Consider the following 23640-nt stretch of genomic DNA (forward strand, 5'->3'; position numbering starts at 1 on the left):
AGAAGTATAGGAAGAAGGAGAGTGTCATGGTTAAAGAATTTAAGGGACTGGTTTAGATGCAGTTCTATAGAACTCTTTAGAGCAGCGGTGGATAGAGTAAAGATAGTGATGATGATATCCAACCTCCGATTAGGAGACGGCACTTGAAGAAGAAGAAGATTATAATTTAGTAGGGTGTCTAGTAGTCGCACTTTCTGCCAAGTATGAAAAGGATACGTCGAATAGTTTTAAAATGCTGAGCAAAAATAGTTTTTAAATTTTTAGATAAAACACCCTATAACTCAGTAAGGAACCATATTTTATTTAAAAGTGTTTTAGGTTAAATCTTCGTATTTTGTGCTAAGGTTTCTCCAGTTATTATGGACAATTATTAATGAAACTTATATACTTTGTATTTTACGATAGAAATAATTTTACAATTAACCAATAAATCAAAGGTATCAAAATTACTATACAAAGAGCATAAACAATAAACATAATAACGGCAAATTGATGACACTCGCCCGGATGATTGATAAATATAGTGAAATTAGGTTGCACCAAAGAAGCTCTTAATTAGTATTCTCATCAGTCATATTAAATTAATGTTACTTAGTAACCTTTGCCATGTCTGTACAAATAGGTAAATAAGAGTTCGAATTTTTATTAGTTTTTTTCAACAAATTGCTCAAAGTAATAAATAGTGGTACGCTCATTTGTTAGCAGTTCAGTTTCGGTGCTGTTTTATAATTTTTACAATATATCAGTGGTTGTATTATTTATAGTGCAGTTGGTGCATTTTAGGGTGATTTATTGTACCTTCTTTTTAGATATACCAAGGTATATAATATAGGTGTAACAAAAAGGTAGATCATAATAACTTAAATTACATATTCTGGGACCAAAAATAGTTCGATTGAAACTAACTTACCATAGTACAAGTGTGCACATAAAAAAGTTACAGTCTTTTGAAGTTTTACAAAATGAAAATAGATTTTTTTACAATATATCGAAAACTGTTAAATAGTTTATTTTCAAAATGTGGCTTTCGTACGGCAGGAACATATTTAAAACAAATTAAACTGAAATTTGTGCAAAAAACTTTATGTGGGTTTTGTTTCCTTAAGAGCAAACAGTAGCGATCAACAGGTAGCAAAAACGCGTTCCAAGATTGCGGCTGCAATTTTGAATATTTTTTCGAGATATTTAGCACAAGTATTCGTAATATAATAAAGAATGGCGGTACAGAGCCCAATTTGAAAAATATATTAGTATGTGGAAATTACTCTGTAATTAAATACAATATTAAAAAAACGAGCCTGTACCGCCATTAAGAAGAACAAAAAAATACACTTTCTTCAAATAAACTTTTTTACTCACAATCGGTTAGTAATTTATGGATTTCTAACCTTTGAAGTAATCAGGCAGCGACTTATTACTTACTTTACTTTCCCAGATAGCCGGGAAAGTACTTTTCCGGCTAGCATCTGTCACTTTTCTACCTGCAAATGTCAATGTCATTTTTGATTAAAAGATTAATAAAATTTAATAAATTTTAATACTGCTTGCAACATCGAATATTTTGACCATAATGTGGAGGCTTTACTTTGTTTGCTCATTTCACAAAAATAAGCAAGAAGTACCGTCTCAGAGGTATGCTGCACACCTTTAGTCACGCACCATTTACTGTATAGTTCATAGGTGTTTTCATACCTCTCCCTGCTTTTTTCAGGAATTATTCCTTCAGTAGCTCTCTCTGCAGCTACCCGCAGTTCTGGTGGCGTACATTCAAATTAACTATCCGACATTTTTGTAAAATAAACACAATTAGGGATTCCAATGAACTGTCAGTGGTGGCCGGTGGATGGCTAAACTGACATGGCCATAGACATAGATAAGGGGGGTGGTCATCGCGTATCTAATGTTTACATTAAATATTGACAAATTTATAAAGAATATCCTGTTTGGTTTTGTTTTTTTGTTAATTGTGTAGCGACATCTGTGAAATTGTGATAGCAAATTAAATATGAAGTGGTTTAATAATTGGATACGCCTATGGATGACAGTTTTGCCATCCAGCAGCCATATTATATCACGTGATTTGGAATGCCTAATTTGATTATATGCACAATTAATGGCGTCGTGTATCGCCTAAATGTCAGATTCAACAAACTTGTTTTGTTACCTAGCAACGATCTCACAGGTTAAAATTACTTAAAATAATTCATCTTATCACATAATGAAAATGGATACAGATATTTGAAACGAAATTATTATTGGTAGATTGTGAGTAATAGAAATCCATAAACTACTAACCGATTGTGAGTAAAATAGTATACAAACCTCGCGGAACTCATTCTAGCCTCGCGTCTGTAGTTTACCTCGGTGCTTCGCACCTCGTTAAACTACCTTGCCGCTCGGCTGAAATACAGTACTTTCCCGCTAGGTATGTAATATACTATTTCAAATTTAGCTCTGTACCGCCATTCTCTATTATATTCTCTATTAAATTACGGCCACAATCTTGAAACGCGTTTTTGCTACCTGTTGATCGCTACTGTTCTCTCTTAACGCCCTCCCCCCTTAAGTGTTTGTGTACGTTTCTAATAAATTATTATTTTGGCACAATTAGTTAAACACAATGTTGTAAAACTTTTTTGACTGTTGGTACTTTTTCGTTAGCCAGTTTTTATCGAGATATTTTGAACATTTGCAAAATCCACCACATATTTGTAAATGGTTAATTAATATTATAGAGACCTGGTGATAATATGAAAATTTATTTATAATTTACATTTTGTTAGGTGCTCAGAAATTTTTAAACATTAAAAAAGAAAACTGGTTTATCGAAAAAGTACTAAAGCAAAAAAGTTTTAAAAACATTGTATTTAATTATTAACTAATGGTAACATAATAATAATTTAACTGGAACTTACAAACATTTGGAGAGGGGGGTTAAGGCAACAAAACCCCCATAAACTTTATATGGGGTGCACAAATTTCACTACTATTTTTTTTAAGATGTTCCTGCCATAAGAAAGCTACATGCCCATTTTCAATATAATTTTTTTTTCAATTTTAACTATTTATAACTAGTCACTAAGCCACAATATTATTAAAAAATGATTTTTATTAACGTTTCGACGCCCAAATCGGGTGCCGTTGTCAAAATACAAAATACTACTAACATAAACAAAAATGTTGTTGCTTAGTAAAAAAAATCTTCTAATAATTTATTTAATTTGACTCATTTATATCGGTAATTCAGATACATATGATACATTTTAAAGTAGAAGACTTTAAAATGATATTGCCAATATTTATGAGTTGCGTTCCTGGGACGACTTTACTGAAAGATAGTTCATTCGATTACATGAAATCAACCCCAACTCAAGAATATCCGTCACAAAAAAATCATAGCATGTGATCTGTCTTTAAAAAGACAACCATATGCAACGGTGACATTAAAATTCTCGCGTTAGAGATCTCATAGTAAATCACGAGGGAAAACCAGGAAAAACCTCGTGATACTATCCCGACATCGTAAGTATTTGGTCTTACATTTAATTTACTCTCAAATTTAATACCAAATTCTGACTTTACTATAATTTTGTTTAAATTATAAATAATATTAATAATACATGGATATATAAGTAATACTAAAATATAAATTATGTACTAACTCGACTATTGACTTACTAATTGTGGTATTTTCTTTCTATTGACTTCCTCTTTCAGTATGGGTATCCACATCCTACTGCATTCCACCGAGGAATTTGCGACAATTGGTTTCGTTTAGCATAATTAGAGCCGCTTCTTTGATTTTTCTCTTTTTACTATCTGTTTCTTTCAGGACTATACTTGAATCTCTCCACTGAACTCTATGTTCATTATCCCATGCGTGTTGACATATTTGAGATCTATCAAATTCTCTATTTTTAATATAAGATTGATGTTCACTTATTCTAACGTTTAATGGTCTTGATGTTTCACCTATGATGAACAGTTTTATATAGGTGAAACATCAAGACCATTAAACGTTAGAATAAGTGAACATCAATCTTATATTAAAAATAGAGAATTTGATAGATCTCAAATATGTCAACACGCATGGGATAATGAACATAGAGTTCAGTGGAGAGATTCAAGTATAGTCCTGAAAGAAACAGATAGTAAAAAGAGAAAAATCAAAGAAGCGGCTCTAATTATGCTAAACGAAACCAATTGTGTCGCAAATTCCTCGGTGGAATGCAGTAGGATGTGGATACCCATAATGAAAGAGGAAGTCAATAGAAAGAAAATACCACAATTAGTAAGTCAATAGTCGAGTTAGTACATAATTTATATTTTAGTATTACTTATATATCCATGTATTATTGATATTATTTATAATTTAAACAAAATTATAGTAAAGTCAGAATTTGGTATTAATTTTGAGAGTAAATTAAATGTAAGTCCAAATACTTACGATGTCGGGATAGTATCACGAGGTTTTTGCTGGTTTTCCCTCGTGATTTACTATGAGATCTCTAACGCGAGAATTTTAATGTCACCGTTGCATATGGTTGTCTTTTTAAAGACAGATCACATGCTATGATTTTTTTGTGACGGATATTCTTGAGTTGGGGTTGATTTCATGTAATCGAATGAACTATCTTTCAGTAAAGTCGTCCCAGGAACGCAACTCATAAATATTGGCAATATCATTTTAAAGTCTTCTACTTTAAAATGTATCATATGTATCTGAATTGCCGATATAAATGAGTCAAATTAAATAAATTATTAGAAGAATTTTTTTACTAAGCAACAACATTTTCGTTTATGTTATTAGTATTTTGTATTTTGACAACGGCACCCGATTTGGGCGTCGAAACGTTAATAAAAATCATTTTTTAATAATATTGTGGCTTATTTCCCATTATAAATAGTTAAAATTTTAAAAATGCCACAAGAAAATAGCTTCAGAACAAAAATTTTCTCAGCCAGGACGTGCGTCGTCTCTCCGGTACTCTCTTTCATTCCACTTTCCCTTGTATAAATAATCGCATCAACTCATATTTTTCATTTCTTAATTTGTGACCAAAGCAGCTCATTTTTCTTTCCTTCATAGTCTTCAGTGTTTCTTTTTTTTTCTTTCTTAATATTTCCGTGTTTGTTACGTATTGTGCCCATGGTATTTTCCACATTCTTCTATAACACCACGTCTTAAAGCTGGCAAGTCTTTTTTCAGTTGCGTCCGTAATTGTCCAGGCTTCAGCTTCATATAAAAGGACAGAGAATATATAGCATCTCAACACTCTAGTTCAGCGGTTCCCAACCTTCTAGCAACTGCGTACCACGAAATATTTTGAAGATTTTGGCGTACCACCAAACATCGGGGGCATGGAATGGAAGGAATCCCACCCCCGATCTTAATTTTTTTAGAAACATGTTTACTATCAAAAACATGTCCATTGGCTTGTTTTGTTTTAATCAAATAACTAATATAACTTTAAATTTAATTATTCATTGACTTTTTCAAGCTTCTTATCAAGACAAAAATAAATATAATTATTTGTCAATTATGCTTTTTAATTTTTATTTAAAAATATATACTCCTTCTTCTTCTTTCTCATAATCATTAGTGACCTTGAGGGCGTCGCGTCGGATGAAAAATATATACAGATATAGTTCGTCCGCTATAACTTTTCCCATGCGTCATGATTCAATTTCAAACAAGTTAAGTCAAAACATAAAGTGAAACGTACGCCGATGTGTGTGTAGTACCGGGTGTCGACTTATATTTTCCCCCATTTTAACTGCCTAAAACTTCTGAACGGCTCAAGATAGAAATATGCGGTTTTCGCTGAAATGTTTTATTTTAGTAAAAGTTTTGTCTGAATGGATTGAATTTTTTATATCGCTTTCAAATACGAAAAAAATGGCGGATTTTTGAAAAAAACGTTGTTGGCTTTTTTTTAATGGAACACCCAGTATATTTTTTTGTAAATTGAAAGAAAGGTCACTAAAGCATCCAGCGATATAAAGTTTTTTCAAAATCGGTTGTCAAATCAATGAGTAATTAATTTTTTAAATGATAGGTGCAACGTGGATATCACATACCTAAATAACATAACTAAGCAAATTGATATTATGTTATGTGATTTCCACATTGCATTTCTCATTTTAAAAATTAATTGCTCAGTCATTTGGCAACCGATTTTAATAAATTTTATATCACTGGATAGGTAAATGGCCGTTTTTTCAAGTTTTTATGTAAATGACCATTTTTTTTATCGCTTTTAAATAAAAAATAGCGGATTTAAAAAAAAGTTGTTCACTTTTTTTATTAAAACACCCAGTATATTTTTTTGTAACTTGAAAAAACGATCATTTACCTATCCAGCTATATTTTTTTTTAAATCGGTTGTCAAATGACTTTTAAAATTAGAGATGCAATATGGAAATCACTTAACATAATATCATTTTTCATAGTTATGTTATTTAGTTATGTGATATCCACGTTGCACCTCTCATTTTAAAAATTAATTACTCCGTGATTTGACAACCGATTTGACAACCGTTCTCGTTGGAATTTACCGCGCTGAGCAGATGGGACGTGAATTATAAATTGTAAAATTCCCTCATCTTCCTTATTCTCAGCATCCGTTATGGCCTGCAAATTTTAGAAGCCTCGGAGGTGTAACCAGAGAAGGTTCCCATTGTTTTCAATCTGGTGGGATGTAGAGTAATATTTTTGGTATTATTTTATATGCTATTAGATTGAAAACTTAGGGCCGGTTGTTCGAACGCTAATAAAAAATGATCATTATCAAATATTTAATTACTGTCACAACTGTCAATGTCAACTTTGATTGGGTTGCTGAAAACATAATTATTGGTTAAAATTATGAAATTAGTTAATTAATTATGTTAATAATTGTTATGTTAATTGATTAACTAATCTCATAATTATAATCAATTACGTTTTCAGCAACCCAACCAAAGTTGACATTGACAGTTGTGACAGTAATTAAATATTTGATAGTGATCATTGTTGATTAGCGTTCGAACAACCGGCCCTAAGTCTTTTGCTAGCAGTTTCCGCTAGGGCATCTCTGCCATTTCGTTCGTTGCAATCCGTGACTGCACTCCGGGGTTTGTCTTGGTTGGGTCAGAGAGAGCAGCACATGTGTTTCCTGATGAGAGACTAATAAATTTCGAAACCGGTAGAGGTGCTTGCTGCACTCTCTGATTGAACTAGAATATAATGCGGTTGTAGTTTCGTGTTGCAACGAAATTGAAAATGGTTATTCATTTTTGATTTACATGTTTACTCTGATTGGAGTACGAAGGGAACCATTCTCGTTGGAACTTTACCTCGCTGAGCAGATGGGACGTGAATTATAAATTGTAAAACTAACTCATCTTCCTTAGTCTCAGCATTCGTTATGGCTTGCAAATTTTAGAAGCCTCGTAGGTGTAACCAGAGAAGGTTCTAATTGTTTTCAATCTGGTGGGATGTAGAGTAATATTTTTGGTATTATTTTATGTGTTATTAGATTGAAAACTTAGCCTTCTGTCACTTAGTGTTGTACTTACTAATTATAGCATAAATGGAGTGACAGTTGAGTCCACGAGTCTTTACCCGTGCGTCATCATTTAAAGCATACGAAATAAGTCGATGATAAGTCGGAAATTCAAATTTACTAAAGGCAACAGCATGTGACACAGTGGCGACGGGTGACTTTTTCTAAAGTGTTACCAAACCAGATGTAAAAAATCTTATTTAAAAAAAATATTTTGAACCTCCCAAATATAAGTTTTTGTTTTCAATCCTGTGGGATAAAATTAAACAAATCACTATTCCCAAATTATATGTTTGTAATTATGTATACATATGTAACAAGTATAACAGTAAATAATAAACAAACTAAACATATTATTCTACCATAAAATTAACATAAAAAAATGAACAAGTAGGAAAAAGAATAGATTTTGAAAACTATTGTTTATATTTTAAGTCTTCCATTTTCAATAATCTCATTTTTTTTTCTTCAAAATTATATATAAAAAAATATACAAGGAGAATAACTTTTCAAGTAGTTGATCAATTACGCAATACGTAGCAACACTCTTCCATGTTTAAATGCACGCACACTGTAATCTGTAATAGGTACTAAACTAATGTTACCAATCCTCAAAATCCCCAAAATACACCACAGATCCGTCGCTTCTTCAAAATTTTCAGGAACGAGCTAGTCCCGAGCGATAGCGAGGTTTCTCCTGCGTTACCACTGCCAGTATTGGTAACAGCATATAATAAAGTGCAATGGATTCACATTATATCTCGCCAATATTTTCGTGCGTCTAGTTGGCTATTTACTGAATTAGGTACTATTAACAAATATTTCTGTTAGTAAAAAATATAAATGGAATTATTTCATAACAGTCATAAAATATTTATTGCAAGATTTTTAACTGTTACCAATGGTAACAGTGGTTACATGGACGCTTCGCCAGTGATGTGACAGTAAGTAGCTACTGCTCCTATTACGGGTTAAAATTTGAGTTATCAAATATGTGTTTTATCTCGCCAGGTATTAATGACGCACGGGTAAATACTCGTGGACTCAAGTGTAAATGAGTTAAAAAAAGAGACATGTTATTGAGGAAAATACTTCCTCGTTTTCTAATTTACATAACAAACATATTTTTTATTTCAGATACACAATGGTTGTGACCGAAATACCAGATCGTATAGCAGATACTTTTCACGGACGTACCATATTCATTACGGGTGTAACTGGATTCATTGGTAAAGCCCTTTTGGAAAAGCTACTTAGAAATACAAACGTTAAAAAAATATATGTTCTTATTAGAACTAAAAAGGGAAAAACTCCACAAGAGCGATTAGAAGATATATTTAAAAATATTGTGAGTACAATAGCATCCTAATAATAAAATTATATCTAATTCGACCGTTTCTTCCTCTTCTTCCTCTTTATAAGCAATTCTGCTTGTTCATTGGCGGATTGATACCTCTATGGAAGGTTGTCGCTCCATCTTTTGCGCGGTCGGCCGATACTTCTTCTGCCGATTGGTAATTTATCTCTTGCTATTTTGACCAGACGTGTTTCCCCCATTTTGGTTACCTATGTGGTTATTTCAGTGTTTTTTCTATTTAGTGTCCATTCGTTTATACACTGTACGTTACATTGTCATCACTCCTCTTTCTATCTCTCAGCGTATTTCCTGTAATTCTTCTCAGTACTCTCATCTCTGGCGTTTTCATTAGTCTTTGTATTGTGACTATATCGAGTCTTGTTTCTCATGCATGTGTCATTATTAAACTTACACTGGCTTTATAAATTCTTGACTTCATCTCAGTGTTAATATGTCGGTCTCGCCATATACAGTAAAACCTCGATTATCCGTCAGGGCACCGGACCAAGGGTATGACGAATAATCGAAAAGATGGTTAACAGAACATTAAAAAAAATAAAAATTCATAGTACTACTGTCAAATTTCATTTGTATGGTTTGTTTGACAATATAAGAGGGATTTGTGTTCGTACAATCGAATCAATTTAAAATATTCTGAAATCTGTGTTTGTTTTACTGTTGCTTTACATTTTGCGACGGCTGAATTTGTTAATCGGCATAAGATCATGCAATCTACTTTATTGGTTTCCTCTTGTTGAGGATACCATTCGATGAATTATTGCATGTGCGATGCAGCTTCTCTAGATTATTTACGCAAATCTTTGTCAGTTACAATAGGTTCATCAATATAGCTACAGTCAAATTCCAAGTCTGTGTCAGCTTCTGAAGCTGTTTGGTCCACCTTTGTTGCCATTTCAACGATTTCTTTATCTGTCAGCAATCGATAGCCGTTTGTGTCCTCGTCACAAATCAAATTTTCAAAATACACATTTTCGAGACTTAAAAACTCATACTTAAATTAGTATTTTTGATGTTGCAAGATTTTTGAATTGAAGACTAAACATTCAGCTTCAAAATTCTGAAGAGTGATCGTTTCTAACTTTAATTTATACCGTTGTTTTTTAATTGTTAAATATGCGTGTTTATCCGATTTTTTTGCCGGTGCGGCGCGTTCTATTTCAAAAATCTCCTATTTTCCTCAGAAAAATATTTTTTTGTAGATTCTTTGGGATATTCTAAATAAAATAAGTTCCTTGACATTTTTCTCAAAAGTTAATAGTTTTAAAGTTATAGGCGATTTAAAATCCGAAAAATGCCCAAAAACGCATTTATGGATTTTAAATCGTTTATAACTTTAAAACTGTTAACTTTTGAGAAAAATGTCAGGAAACTTATTTTATTTAGAATGTCCTAAAGAATCTAGAAAAAATATTGTTCGGAGGAGAATTGGAGATTTTTGAAATAGAGCGCGCCGCACCGGCAAAAAATCGGATGGACATGCATATTTAACAATTAAAAAAAAAACGGTTTAAATTTAGGTTAGACGCAATCACTCTTCAGAATCTTGAAGCTGAATGTTTAAACTTCAATTTAAGTATCTGGCAACCTCAAAAATACTAATCTAAATATGAGTTTTCAGCCTCTAAAATGCGTATTTTCGCATTTTTCAGATTTTAAATTGTTTATAACTCGAAAACTATCAATTTTTGAGAAAATTTACAAGATACCTTTCTTGTTTAGAATGACCCTCAAAACTTAAAAATATATGTTGCAGAGCAAAAAATCGGGTTCATGTTTTTTCGCCTGTCATCAGGGCCTTTAGAGGCACCTCTCTTGCCTACACTAAATGGTTCTCTTCTTCTTCTTCTTCAGATGCCGTCCTCGTTCCGAAGTTTGGCTATCATCAAGGCTATGCGTATTTTTGATACCGTAGATCTAAATAATTGGCAGCTGCTGCACTTGTACCAATCTCTTAAATTCTTCAACCATGAATGTTTTCTTCTGCCAATGGATTTTTTACCTATTATTTTTCCCTGAATAATTAATTGTAGTAGCTGGTACTTTTGTCCCCTCATTATATGTAACAAGTATTGCAGTTTGCGCTTTTTAATAGTAAGCGCAAGTTCTTTTTCTTTCTGCATCCTTCGCAACACTTCCATGTTTGTCACTCTATCTGTCCACGATATTCTCAGTATCCTGCGGTACATCCACATCTCGAATGCTTCTATTTTCCTTGTATCGATCTTTTTCAGTGTCCAAGCTTCCATTCCATAGAAAAGAACTGACAGCACGTAACATCTCATCAGGCGAATTTTAAGATTTAAACTTAGCTCTCTTCCGCATAAAACTGTTTTCATTTTGGTAAAAGTAGCTCTAGCTTTTTCTATTCTGATCTTGATTTCTTCAGAGTTGTCGTTGTTTTCATTAATCACAGTTCCCAGGTAATTATATTTTCTAACACGCTCAATTCTTTGATCATGTACGGTTATGTCAGAAAAATTTTGTGGAGATTTCGACACCATCATTATTTTTGTTTTTTTGATGTTAAGTGATAAACCGAACTTTTCGCTGCACTCTACTATTCTGTTTATCAGTGTTTGGAGATCTTCCGGGGTGTCTGCTATTAATACTGTGTCATCAGCGTATCTCAAATTGTTTATTAAAGTGCCATTTATTTTAACTCCTATATCTTGGTCAGCAAGGGCTCTGTTTATAATATCTTCTGAATATAAGTTAAACAAGGTTGGTGAAAGTATGCATCCCTGCCTTACGCCTTTTCTGATCTCGAGTTCCTCGGTTGTTTCCCGTTCTACTCTAATATTCGCCTTCTGGTTATAGTAAATATTGAAAATAATTCTGAGGTCCCTTTTATCCAAGTTTTTCTCTACCAACAGTCTCATCAGGTGTTCGTGGCGAACTTTATCGAACGCCTTGTTGTAGTCAATAAAGCACATATATATATCCTGGTTAACATCCAGGCATCTTTGGCACATGATATTAAGTGCAAATAGTGCTTCCCTTGTTCCAAGCCCGTTTCTAAACCCGAACTGAGTATCACTGATGTCAGCGTCTAGTTTTTTGTGAATTCTTGTATGTATCACTTTAAGAAATACTTTTAGTGTGTGTCCCATTAAGCTTATTGTGCGATGGTCGGTGCACAGTTTTGCGTTTGTTTTCTTTGGAATAGTCACAAAAGTTGACAGAAGCCATTCCTTAGGTATTTCTCCCGTTTTATAAATGCAGTTAAAGAGGTCAACCAAAACATTTACTGTTTCATCTTCCACAAGCTTAAGAAGTTCCGATGGAAGTCCATCTGGACCCGGTGATTTGCCATTTAATGGTTAACGTCTTCTAATTCGATTTAATTAATATGTATATTTAACTAACCAAAAAAGTAATTTAGATTTATTTATTATAGAATTTTTTTACTAATGTTGAGAACAGATTTAAAGTTTTTCTTTAGAAATAACTTCTAAATTATGATTTTAGCTGTACAGCAAATTACTATCTCAAAATCCAGACGCTCCCAAAAAATGTATTGCCATATCTGGTGATGTATCAGAAGTAGATTTGGGTATATCTGGAAGTGATCGTCAACTGATAGTCAAAGAGGCAGATTTCATCTTTCATAGTGCTGCTACTACGAGGTTTGATGATACTATCAAGTATGCTGTTACGGTAAACACTAGGGGTACAAAATATATGTTAGATCTAGCAGAACAATGTACTAAACTAAAGGTAAGAAACTAAAGGTAAGACAGTAAGACCAATAATGCTGGTACACGAAAGAAATCGGTTTGCGATAGATTATATCTCCATTCAAAACTTGTGATATTACTTTCTTTTATTTGTGTTTCATTAAGTATATTATATAATTTGCCTCATAAACAGTAGGAACTACTGCCTCAACAATATATTTAATGTTAAAAAAAAAGAAAATAGCTTATTAAATTACTAAATGTTCTATTGATTTTAATATGTGAGTCAATGCTTTTCAAATGTATTTAATTCTTTTCGAATTTTGAGAAAATTAACAAGTATTTTTAAAAAAAATTAAACGCAGAATGAAAGATTACCTTATTATGTACCAAGGGCCAAAAGTCCCTGAAAACTTCTATATTGTTTATTTTAATAAGTTACAGGAGTGAAAAACAGACTTGTTTAACACAGTGTACAAAACAGGAAACATACCAAAACAATGGGTGCGTTCGGACGACCATAGCGGCTGGCTGGCAGCAGAAATCGGCTGAGTGGTTGCATCCAGCCGTGATAGGGAAAGCTTAGTAAATCTCTCAGCGGCTGGCTTCCAGCGGTGACGTCTGACAGCTACTGCTGGCTCAGCTATCCAGCCGCTGTGGTCGTCCGAACGCACCCAATGGTTACTCTCAACCTTTTGTGCTATCCCTAAAAATACAAACGCTAAAGATTGCAGTGAATACAGAACAATATCATTAATGAGTCACATTCTCAAATTATTCTTGAAAATAATACATGGTCGTATAAATAAAAAACTAGAAGAAGGAATAGATGATAGTCAGTTTGGGTTCAGAAACGGACTAGGAAGCATGGACATGAATGTAGATGTGCATGTTTATTACGTTGATTTTGAGAAAGCTTTTGACAAAGTAAGACATGAAAAATTAGTCCAAATTCTAAAGACAAAAAACATAGACAAAAGGGACTTACGAATAATAACAAACCTTTACTGGAATCAAAGAGCACAAATTGTAATACATAACGAACCCAGTCCAGAAATTGAAATCAGGAGAGGAGTTCGGCAGGGATGTATTATGTCTTCATTACTCTTTAATGCATATAGTGAAGCCATTTTTGAAGAAGCATTGCTACCTCAAAGTGAAGGAATAATAATTAACGGAAGATCTATTAACAACATAAGATATGCAGATGACACCGTGATTATGGCAAGCTCTGCTGAACATCTCCAACTACTACTAAACAAAACAAACAATTTCTGTGAAGAATATGGACTAAAAATGAATATAAAAAAGACCAAATATATGATAAGATAATAACTAAGAAAACAAACATACAAACAAGCATACACTTGGGAAATTTACCGATAGAAAGGGTTGATAAATACAAATACCTAGGAACCTGGATTTCAGAGAAAAATGATCAAACAACAGAAATAAGGACCAGGATAGAAATAGCAAGAAATGCGTTTGTAAAAATGAAAACAGTTCTCTGCAACAAAGACCTTAGCTTAGAACTGAGAGTAAGAGCTTTGAGATGCTACGTGTTCTCGATACTACAATATGGACTTGAAAGCTGGACATTAAAGCAAGAACACATAAATAAGCTACACTCATTTGAAATGTGGTGTTACAGAAGGATGCTTAGAATAGCATGGACACAGAGGAAAATGAACACGGAAGTACTGCGAGAAATGGGTAAAGAATGCGAAATAATAAACACAATAAAAATAAGAAAGTTACAATATCTGGGACACGTAATGATGGGACCGCGATATGAAATGCTAAGACTGATAATACAGGGAAAGATAAGAGGCGGAAGGAGTATAGGAAGAAGGAGAGTGTCATGGTTAAAGAATTTAAGGGACTGGTTTCGATGCAGTTCTATAGAACTCTTTAGAGCAGCGGTGGATAGAGTAAAGGTAGTGATGATATCCAACCTCCGATTAGGAGACGGCACTTGAAGAAGAAGGGGTGAAAAAGAAGAGAAAATTGAGTGTGAAAGGAATTTCGGTCCTCGAATGAATGCTTTTAAAAAGCATTTACCCGAAATTTTGCCCCTATGTTATATATCACCTCATTAAAATTATTTAAACGAATTTTATTTTTTAGTTATTTATTCACGTTTCATCATCTTATGCTTTTCCTAATAACAAAGTAACTATGGAAAAAGAGTACAAGACTAAAGCTAGTCCACACGAGGTACTAAGTAGCCTAAACTGGATGGATGAAGATGGTATAAATGACAAAAAGTAAGAATATACTAAAACTACTGTAAACTTTCATTACATTATTATTTAATCTAATTTTATAATTATTTTTTCCTATTTTGCAATACGTTAAATACGAAATAAAGTACAGTAGGTATTATGTGAAAAGCAATATAGAAAGTTCAGAGTTTAAAGCCTACATATTTTCTTTAGAGCCTACATATTTTTATAAATTTGAGATATGTTTTGAGCTTATGTATTTAATAAAGAACAATAAAATATGTATTCATACTGGAATATGTATGTTGAAAGAATAATTTTGATAGAAAATTTAGGTTCAGATATCTGACCTGCCCAATAACTGCTGCATATCTAAGTTAAAAAAAAGTAAGCGTCAAAATACGTATACGTCAAAATACTGTATAAAGTCTTTAACAGAAAGTAGACATCATGATTTCAGCAATAAAAAATTTTAAAAGCAAATGATGGTTTTGCTTGTTTTTGATTCAGAGGGATGCACAATCGCCGGACAGCTGTTTCCACCGTTTCAGGCTTTTTCAACAGCGCTAACATCCTTAATCTTCGCAGATTAAGGATGTACCAGAAAGAACTTTCAACATGAAAAGTCTCAGATTTAAATTACTATTTACCATTTTAATGGTGGATTCTGCATCTGAGACTCTTCAATTTGTTAAAAAATTTTAAATTGATATCTTCATTCTTACTGAAACTAAGGAAAAACGCGTTGGATTAGAAACTTAGATGAAAACCACAAAGCAGAGCAATTAAGAAACGCATGTTAGAAAGAAGATAAAAGAGATTTAAAAATATTTCTAAAATTAGTTGTTTTATTGTAGAATTCTTGGTGATATTCCTAATTCTTACACATTCTCTAAAGCCTTAGCTGAAAATTTAGTTTATGAAAAAGTGGGAAAGATACCTCTAATTATCTGCCGACCTGCAGTAGGTAAGTTATACTAATATTTAAGGGGTAGGCGCAAAATCTTGGTCACATGCTACTTACATGCATTCATTTTTTTTTCGAATCCTGAGAAAACTAATAAATATTTTCGAAAATTGTAAACGCTTAATGAGAGATTACATTATTACCGAGGACCGAAAATCAGAATAAACAAAAATTTCTTTTGAATGAAATATTTGAAATTAAAAATGATACTAAATTTTCTCTTTTTTTTTTAGCCCTGTAGCTAATTAGAATAAACATTATAGAAGTTTTCAGGCACTTTTGGCCTTCGATAATAATGTAATCTTTCATTCTGCGTTTAAAATTTTTCAAAAATACTTATTAGTTTTCTCAGGGTTAAAAAAACTGAATGCATTGGACCAATATTTTTCGTCTATCCCCTTAAGCCCGGTTGATATTAAATCTATCTAATAGAATCTAAGCTGTAAAAACAACAAAACGTAATATATAAAGTCGTTACAGGTCAACTGTAATTACATATTTAATTATTTTTCTATCTAATCAGCTGTAAAAATCCATGTATCTAATATGTGCATTCTCATTTTCAATTTCTGGACTCATCTGGGAGATTCTCTCTTCCATTTGAGATTCCATGATGTCCAGTCGATAAGCGCTTATGCTGTTTCTAATTTCTTTTCAGATTATTATCTATTTATTTTGATTTAACGTCTTTAGTGCATGGTTTCCTTTGATTGCGTATCCAACGCTGGAATAAAACATTGCTAGCTTCTGTTTTTTCAATTCCAAAAAATTTATTAAATATATTTTCACTACAGCTGTTTTGGCAGAGTGCCTTTCTCAAGTGATATATTTTTACTATGCGTCTACACTATATATATGCGTCTTAAGTTGGTCATAAGCCGTTTTGTGTTCTGCTATGCGTTTGTGAAAGGTTCTGCCAGTTTGACCCATGTAAGTTTTTGGGCAGTCACTACATATAAGTTTGTATATACCACTATGTCGGTATTGTTTCTTTTGGCTTTTGTTGTTCTTGTTCTTCGAAAGCAAAATATTATTCATATTTTTAATAAAAATTTTACATTCATCTAATATGCATATATAATTATTTTTTAGTTATTCCTTCATTTCAAGATCCAATACCCGGTTGGGCAAATAATTTACAAGGACCTATGGGTCTATTTGTTGGTGCTGGTAAAGGTGTCATTAGATGTATGTATATGGATAGCAAATCATACGCAAATCTTATTCCAGTGGATGCTGCTGTGGCTGGAATATTGGTATTTTCTTGGTATTATCTGAACGTAAAGTAAGTAGGTTTGATAAATGGTTCAAATTATTTGTTTTAATTGTTTATTTGGTTTAAATTATCAAATTGGGTTTATATTCTTCTTATTTTCTTTAAAAAATATTTTTATAGCCTATTGTTTCATTAGAGCACGTTTAGTGACTAAAAATAATATTAATTTATTCTTATATCTGCAATATCTTAACTACATAACTTATTTTTAATAAGTCCGATGCTTTTGCAATTTGTTCCTTTTGTTTGAATGATATCAATTATGCACGTATCTTCTTTCAGCGGTTTCGCTCTATTTTTATGCTTTAAAATTCTATGGTTAACGACTCTTAAAACTCAATGCCAGAAATATTAAAAAATTATATCACTGCCAATAAATACCGACATCGATCAGCTAAACCAAGACCCATTACAGCTGAGATTTAGAAACCCGCCAACAAAAACAGCTTACAATCTTAACAAGATCTTAACATGTTCGCAAGGCACACTTAATAGACAATCCCACAGTCAAACCCAAGTGTTTCTCTTTTGTGCGCCGAGAATGGTGTAGTCTGAACCGAATCTGCACTGATTTGCAGTCTGAACTGCAAATTATAATGGCAGCTCCCAATACGTCGGCCTAAAAATGAATATGTGAAAAACAGAAATAATGACAAACATAGATTAGCTCTGACCTATAACTATAAATGGCAGTGAGATGGAAAAAGTCCCTAGGAATATATCTACCTAGGCTAAGTCCTAACCAACAAGATCAATAAACTAACAACTTTATCAGATGAACAACAAGGATTCAGATTCGGAAGATCCTGCGTAGACGCCGTATTTGTACTGAGACAAATCACAGAAAAGACCATTGAGTACAATAAACCAGCATATCTATGTTTTATAGACCTGACAAAGATTTTCGATCGCATCCAAGTCGAAGACGTCTTACATTTACTGTAGAGAAGAAACATACCAATCAATATTATACAAACCATCGAAAACATCTATTTTTATAATCGAATACAGGCAAAGATAAATGGAAAACTAACGCAGTTTATACCAGTACAAAGCGGAGTCAGACAAGGTGATTCATTAAGCCCACTGCTCTTTAATATAGTAATGGACCAAATAATAGAAGCATTACGTAAAGGTCATGGTTACAGAATGGGGAACAAAGAAATCCAAATATAATGTTATGCAAACGACGCAACAATAATCGCCGAGACAGAAGATGATCTCCAAAGATTAATACACATCTTCAATACAACAGACAAGAAATACAATATGATAATATCAGCAGAAAAATCCAAGTGTATGACAACATCTAAATACCCATTACGATGTAAAATCGAAATTGATGGGACAATAATAAAGCAGGAAGCAAGGTTTGGATATCTGGGAATAGAAATAACCAGTTACGGAGATGTTGAAGAGAAAGTACGACAACAAAGCTTAAAAGCAAGTAAAGCGGCGGGATCCCTTAATGACACAATCTGGAAGAACAAACACCTAAGACAAGGCACAAAAGCAAGAATCTATAAAGCAGAAATTAGACCTATATTGACATACACGGCGAAGACAAGACCTGACACATCTACATATATATATATATATATATATATATATATATATATATATAAAGGGTTGTCTACAGCTAATGCCGTTTCCCTTCCATCAGCGAGGACTTCCATTTTTTTCGATCTTCCCAGTCTCCGTCTTCCAATCCTTTCTTAGACATGGCTTCGTCGACTTAATTTTTCCAAGATCTTCTAGGTCGTCCTCTTTTTCTCGTTCCTCTTGGGCTCCATTCTGCAACCTTGTTTATCCAAGTGTTTTCTGCTCTGCGTACGTGGCCGTACCATTTCAGTCTTCTCTCGTCTATATATTGCAGGGCATCTTTCTCCACTTGCATTCTTCTCCTTATCTCCTCATTTGTTATTCTGTCTCTTCTGGTGAGATCACAGCATCTTCTCCAGTATTCCATTTCGGTTGCCAGAATGCTTTTTTGGGTTTTTTTGTTTATGACCCAAATTTCTGCGGCATATGTCATGATGCTTCTTACTATTGTTTGGTATATCATTCTTTTTGTTTTTCCCTTGATGTTTTTATTCCAGATTACATTATGGAGTTGTCTGATGCAAGATCTTGTTTGTCCCAATCTACTTTTTATTTCTGCTTCTGTTGTTCCGCTTTTCGACATTATAAAGCCCAAATATTTAAAATTCTTCGTTCCTTTTATTTCAACTTGTTCTTCTACTTCTAAGTTTTTTACGTCTTCTTCCGATATTACTAAGTATTCCGTTTTCTTCATATTTATTTCCAGGCCCACCTTTTTGTATTCCTCTTTTAGTTTTATTATCATGTAACTGATATCCTCTTCATCTTGAGCTATCACCACCTGATCGTCTGCGAAACACAATGTGTAGAGATAATCGTCCCTTATCGGTATTCCCATACCCTTACACTTTGTCTTCCAAGTTTCTAGTGCGTGTTCTAAAAATATTTTAAATAGAGTCGGTGACGTTGGGCATCCCTGTAGTAATCCTTTTGTTGTTTTGAAGTTAGCAACTACCTTGTTTCCGATTTTTATATTTACTTCATTTCCACTATACATATTTTTGATTGCTTGTGTTAGGTTAGGTGGTATCCCTATTTTAGTCATTGCTTTGTACAGTTCTTTCCTTGGCACGGTGTCGTATGGCTTCCTAAGGTCTATAAACGCCATGTGTACATCTTTGTTCTTAGCTCTTTTTTTCTCTATTGTCTGTTGTATTGTATGGATATGATCTAGACATGATTTCCCTGCTGTAAAACCTGCTTGTTCTTCTCCGATTTTACCCTCTATATTTTTCTCTATTTTGTTCCTGAGGATCCTGCCATACAGTCTTCCCATTGTAGCGATGACGCTTATCCCCCTGTAATTTTCGCAATCTTTTCTGTTACCTTTTTTGTATATCGATGTTATGTAGGCTTCTTGCCATTGTTTAGGGATGTCCTCTCCATTTATTGCTCTTTCCATGATTCGGCATATCATTCTTCTTAATTTCTGTGTTCCGTATTTGATTAGTTCCGCCACAATTCCTCCTGGTCCTCCAGCTTTATTGTTCTTCATGGAATTTATTGCTTCTTTCATCTCTTTGTCTGTTATGACTATTTTTTCTTCCTCTGTGGTCATTATTTTTTGTTCGTCTCCATCGATGCTGAATTCTGGTCTTTGCTCTATCAGTAGATTTTTATAGTGGTTCTCCCACTCGTCGTCTGGTATGTATTGTATAAAAGTTTTCTCTTTCCTGTTAGTTCGTAATGATTTCACAATTTTTCAGGCTTCTGAACTTCTTGTTCCTCCCATATTCTGTTCTATACTTCTACATGACCTTTCCCATTGTTCATTTTTTTCTTTCGTTGTAATAGCCCTAACTTCTCTGTTCTTATCTCTATATTTACGGAGGTCTTGTGGATCTTTTGTGCTTAGGTATTTATGGTATAGTTCTTTTTTTTCTTTTATTTTCTCTAAGGTGTCTTCGTGGAATTCCCATTTGTAATTTTTATCTCTTGTATTTTCTATTTTTCCTAGCGCTTCCAGACCTGCTTGTATTATGCTTTCTCTTATGTGTTCGTATGTACTGTTGATATTCTCCTCAAAACGAAATTCCACTAGCTTCTGATCTAATCTTCTTTGGTACATCTACTAGACTCAAAACGAGACGACTACTAGAAACAACAGAGATGAAAATACTCCGACTAATATCAGGAAAAAGTCTGTTGGATAGGGAGAGAAGCGAAAACATAAGATCATGCAATGTAGAAGACATAAATAGATGGGTGACAAAACGGAAACAGGAGTGAAACGAACACATTAGTAGAATGGCAGAGGATAGGGTAGTACGAATAGCACGAGATAAGTCACCAAATGGACGAAGTATTGGCAGACCAAGAAAAAGATGGTGCGATAACTTAAATAATTTAGGAGGCTAATCTTGAAGAAGAAACAAGCTTTAAAGCCTACATACAAGAAGGAAGAAGAAGAAGAAGCCAAATTTTGAAACGTGACAAAGAGAACCAAAGTGCAGAAATTACTAGGAGAGCAAGACTAGCATGGGCCAGGATTTGGAAAACTTAGTCGGATACTTACGAACCGCAAAATACCCCAATACTTAAGGAGCAAGGTATTCAACCAGTACATCCTTCCTCTTATGACATATGGATGCCAAACCTGGACACTAACCAAGGCAAATATGAATAACCTAGCCACAACCGAAAGAGCAATGAAAAGAGCAATGTTAGGTATACGACTGTCAGATAAAAAGAGGAACGATTGGGTAAGATCAAAAACAAAAGTCGAGGACATAACAACATTTTTTTTTTATTTTATACACTGCATTTTTACAATCTACTCTATAATATACAAAGTAATAAGTAAATGGTATGTAAGTCAATTGACATGAGTTAGGTACCGTCCAGTGACGGTTCTCTAAGCCCGACCGCATATCAAAGAAACATGAAACGTAAATTACGTTTCATGGAAATAAACCACTGCTAAACAAATATACGTCCGGCCATTTATGAAACTCTCCGAAAATAAAAATGTGTCATGAGCATGAATCACACTCGTTTCATTGGTATTCGGACTTTGAGATTTGTTTAGCAGTGTTTTAGTTTCATGAAACATGTTTTTCGTTTCATGTTTTTCGTTTCATATTTCTTTGGTGTGCGGCTTGGCTAAGAATTATTGTGGTAGATCGTCTGGCCATATTCTCTTCAGTCTTCTTTCGGCAAGTGGTTGGGTGAATAAATTATTTATCAATTCGTTGGTGTGGTCATTGGTGCGATTCTTATATTTAATTGAATGATTCTTTATTAAGTCCTTGATTAGTGGGATGTCCAGATCGTTGTGAAGTGTCTGGTTGGATACGTAGCATGGAGCTTTACTTATCATTTTGGACTGGATTGTTTAAAGAATCTTCGTATTTGAAGGTTTACTGCAGCCCCATAATTCTCTTCCGTATGACCAAACTGGTATAAGTATAGATTTGTACAGAAGCAGCTTATTTTCAAGAGATAACTGACACCTCTTGTTAAACAAATAGCCAGTTCATAAATTTTTTAGTTTAAGATCTAATTGTTTACTTTTAGTTTTAATGTGCGTTTTCCATATGAGGTTTTCATCCAGATGCAATCCAAGTATTTGACAACTGGTTTGATGGGAATCGGAGTATTATTTATAGAAACTTGAGGACATGCAGATTTTCTGGTTGTAAAAGTAATTTGTACTGATTTGCTGGCATTAACATTTATTTTCCATCGCTTGAGCCAGTTTTGTAATTGGTCTAAATGATGTACTATTTGTGATGCTACATTAGGGTCGACATCCACTGCTAAGATTCCCGTATCATCGGCAAAAGGAGCTAAGAAGGTATCATTTCTGGTTGGAACGTCGGCTTTAAATATCAGTTAGAGAAACAGGCCGAGAACGCTACCCTGTGGTACGCCAGATTGGATGATGTGGTAATTTGAGAAGTTATCTTCAATTTTGACTTGGAAGTATCGGTCAGTAAGATACGATTTTAGTATAAAGTATAGTTGTTGGTCTGTTAGGTGTAATTTCAGTTTATAGAGGAGACCTTGATTGAACAACAAAAATTGCAAAATGGAGCTTCGCAGGCCACACTGCTAGACAAAAAGATCAACGTTGAAATGCAACAATACAACACAGAAAACCTTATGAAAGTAAACGACCGAGAGGAAGACCACAGATGAGATGGGTTGATGACATTAAAAGAGTAGCCGGAACGAATTGGAAATATGTTACTCAGGATAGAGACCGATGGAAGGAGTTTTGGAGAGGCTTATGTCCAAACGTGGACGATAGAAGGCTAAGAAGAAGAAGAACCGGGTTAGGGCAAGTCATAAAGTATGCAATAAATCATTTAACCAATGGGGCATTGCAGATAACCCTCTATGTGACAAATGCAATACTGCTGAACAATCAGTCCATTATATCACCCAAGAATGTTCAGCCATACGATTCGAAGGTAGTTTTAAAAATAAACAAACTCTCTCCTGAGGTAATGGAATGACTCCACGGTAGCAATATTCGACGGTCATTTTCACTTACTTTATTATAATACTCCAGGGAAATAAGGTTTTTGTCGGGACACTTGAGCAGCCAGGTTGCAAATGGGTTTTTTGGGTACTATATACCTAATACATTATACATACAAAAATGCCCGTCACAGTTCGGACGAGAATTTTAGTTATTAACAAATAAGGGTCAAAAATGGCAGTTTTTTCGTTTAAATCGCTACAGGTAAAAATAGGATAATTAAATATCTTATTTATAGTATTCTTCTTTTAGTAGATGAGCCAATGTTTAAGACAGCAGTTTTTTAATTTTGGTCCGATCATTTGTTGCTTCAAAAATTGCAAAATAAAACTAAAATTTCAAAAATAAAAAAATTGCTATAACTTTCGCGAAAGTGACCTTACGACTTTTATATTTCACAAAAAGTTGAGTCAAAGAGTCCGTATACTGCACAAAAAATTATAAGACGATTCGTCAATTAGTTTAAATGTTATTCAATTTGT

The 23640-nt window shown here is 33.5% G+C and overlaps 1 protein-coding gene across 3 annotated transcripts in view; it reads left to right on the plus strand.

The window, feature by feature from the left end:
• Positions 1 to 665: 665 nt before the first annotated feature.
• Positions 666 to 23640, plus strand: part of LOC114335797 (putative fatty acyl-CoA reductase CG5065) — a 43975-nt gene continuing 21000 nt past the window's right edge. Inside the window, exons 1-6 of one of the 3 annotated variants that reach the window (XM_028286086.2) lie at positions 666 to 819; positions 8685 to 8895; positions 12394 to 12642; positions 14730 to 14869; positions 15685 to 15794; positions 16887 to 17079. In XM_028286086.2, coding sequence (XP_028141887.1) covers positions 8692 to 8895; positions 12394 to 12642; positions 14730 to 14869; positions 15685 to 15794; positions 16887 to 17079 — 896 coding nt within the window. In that variant the 5' untranslated portion in view covers positions 666 to 819; positions 8685 to 8691. Of the gene's footprint in view, positions 846 to 2336; positions 2426 to 8684; positions 8896 to 12393; positions 12643 to 14729; positions 14870 to 15684; positions 15795 to 16886; positions 17080 to 23640 lie in introns of those variants that run through there. The other 2 variants (XM_028286085.2, XM_028286087.2) reach the window with 2 other exon arrangements.

The sequence above is a fragment of the Diabrotica virgifera genome, chromosome 2 (genome assembly GCF_917563875.1).
Source record: "Diabrotica virgifera virgifera chromosome 2, PGI_DIABVI_V3a".
NCBI classification, from domain to species: domain Eukaryota; kingdom Metazoa; phylum Arthropoda; class Insecta; order Coleoptera; family Chrysomelidae; genus Diabrotica; species Diabrotica virgifera.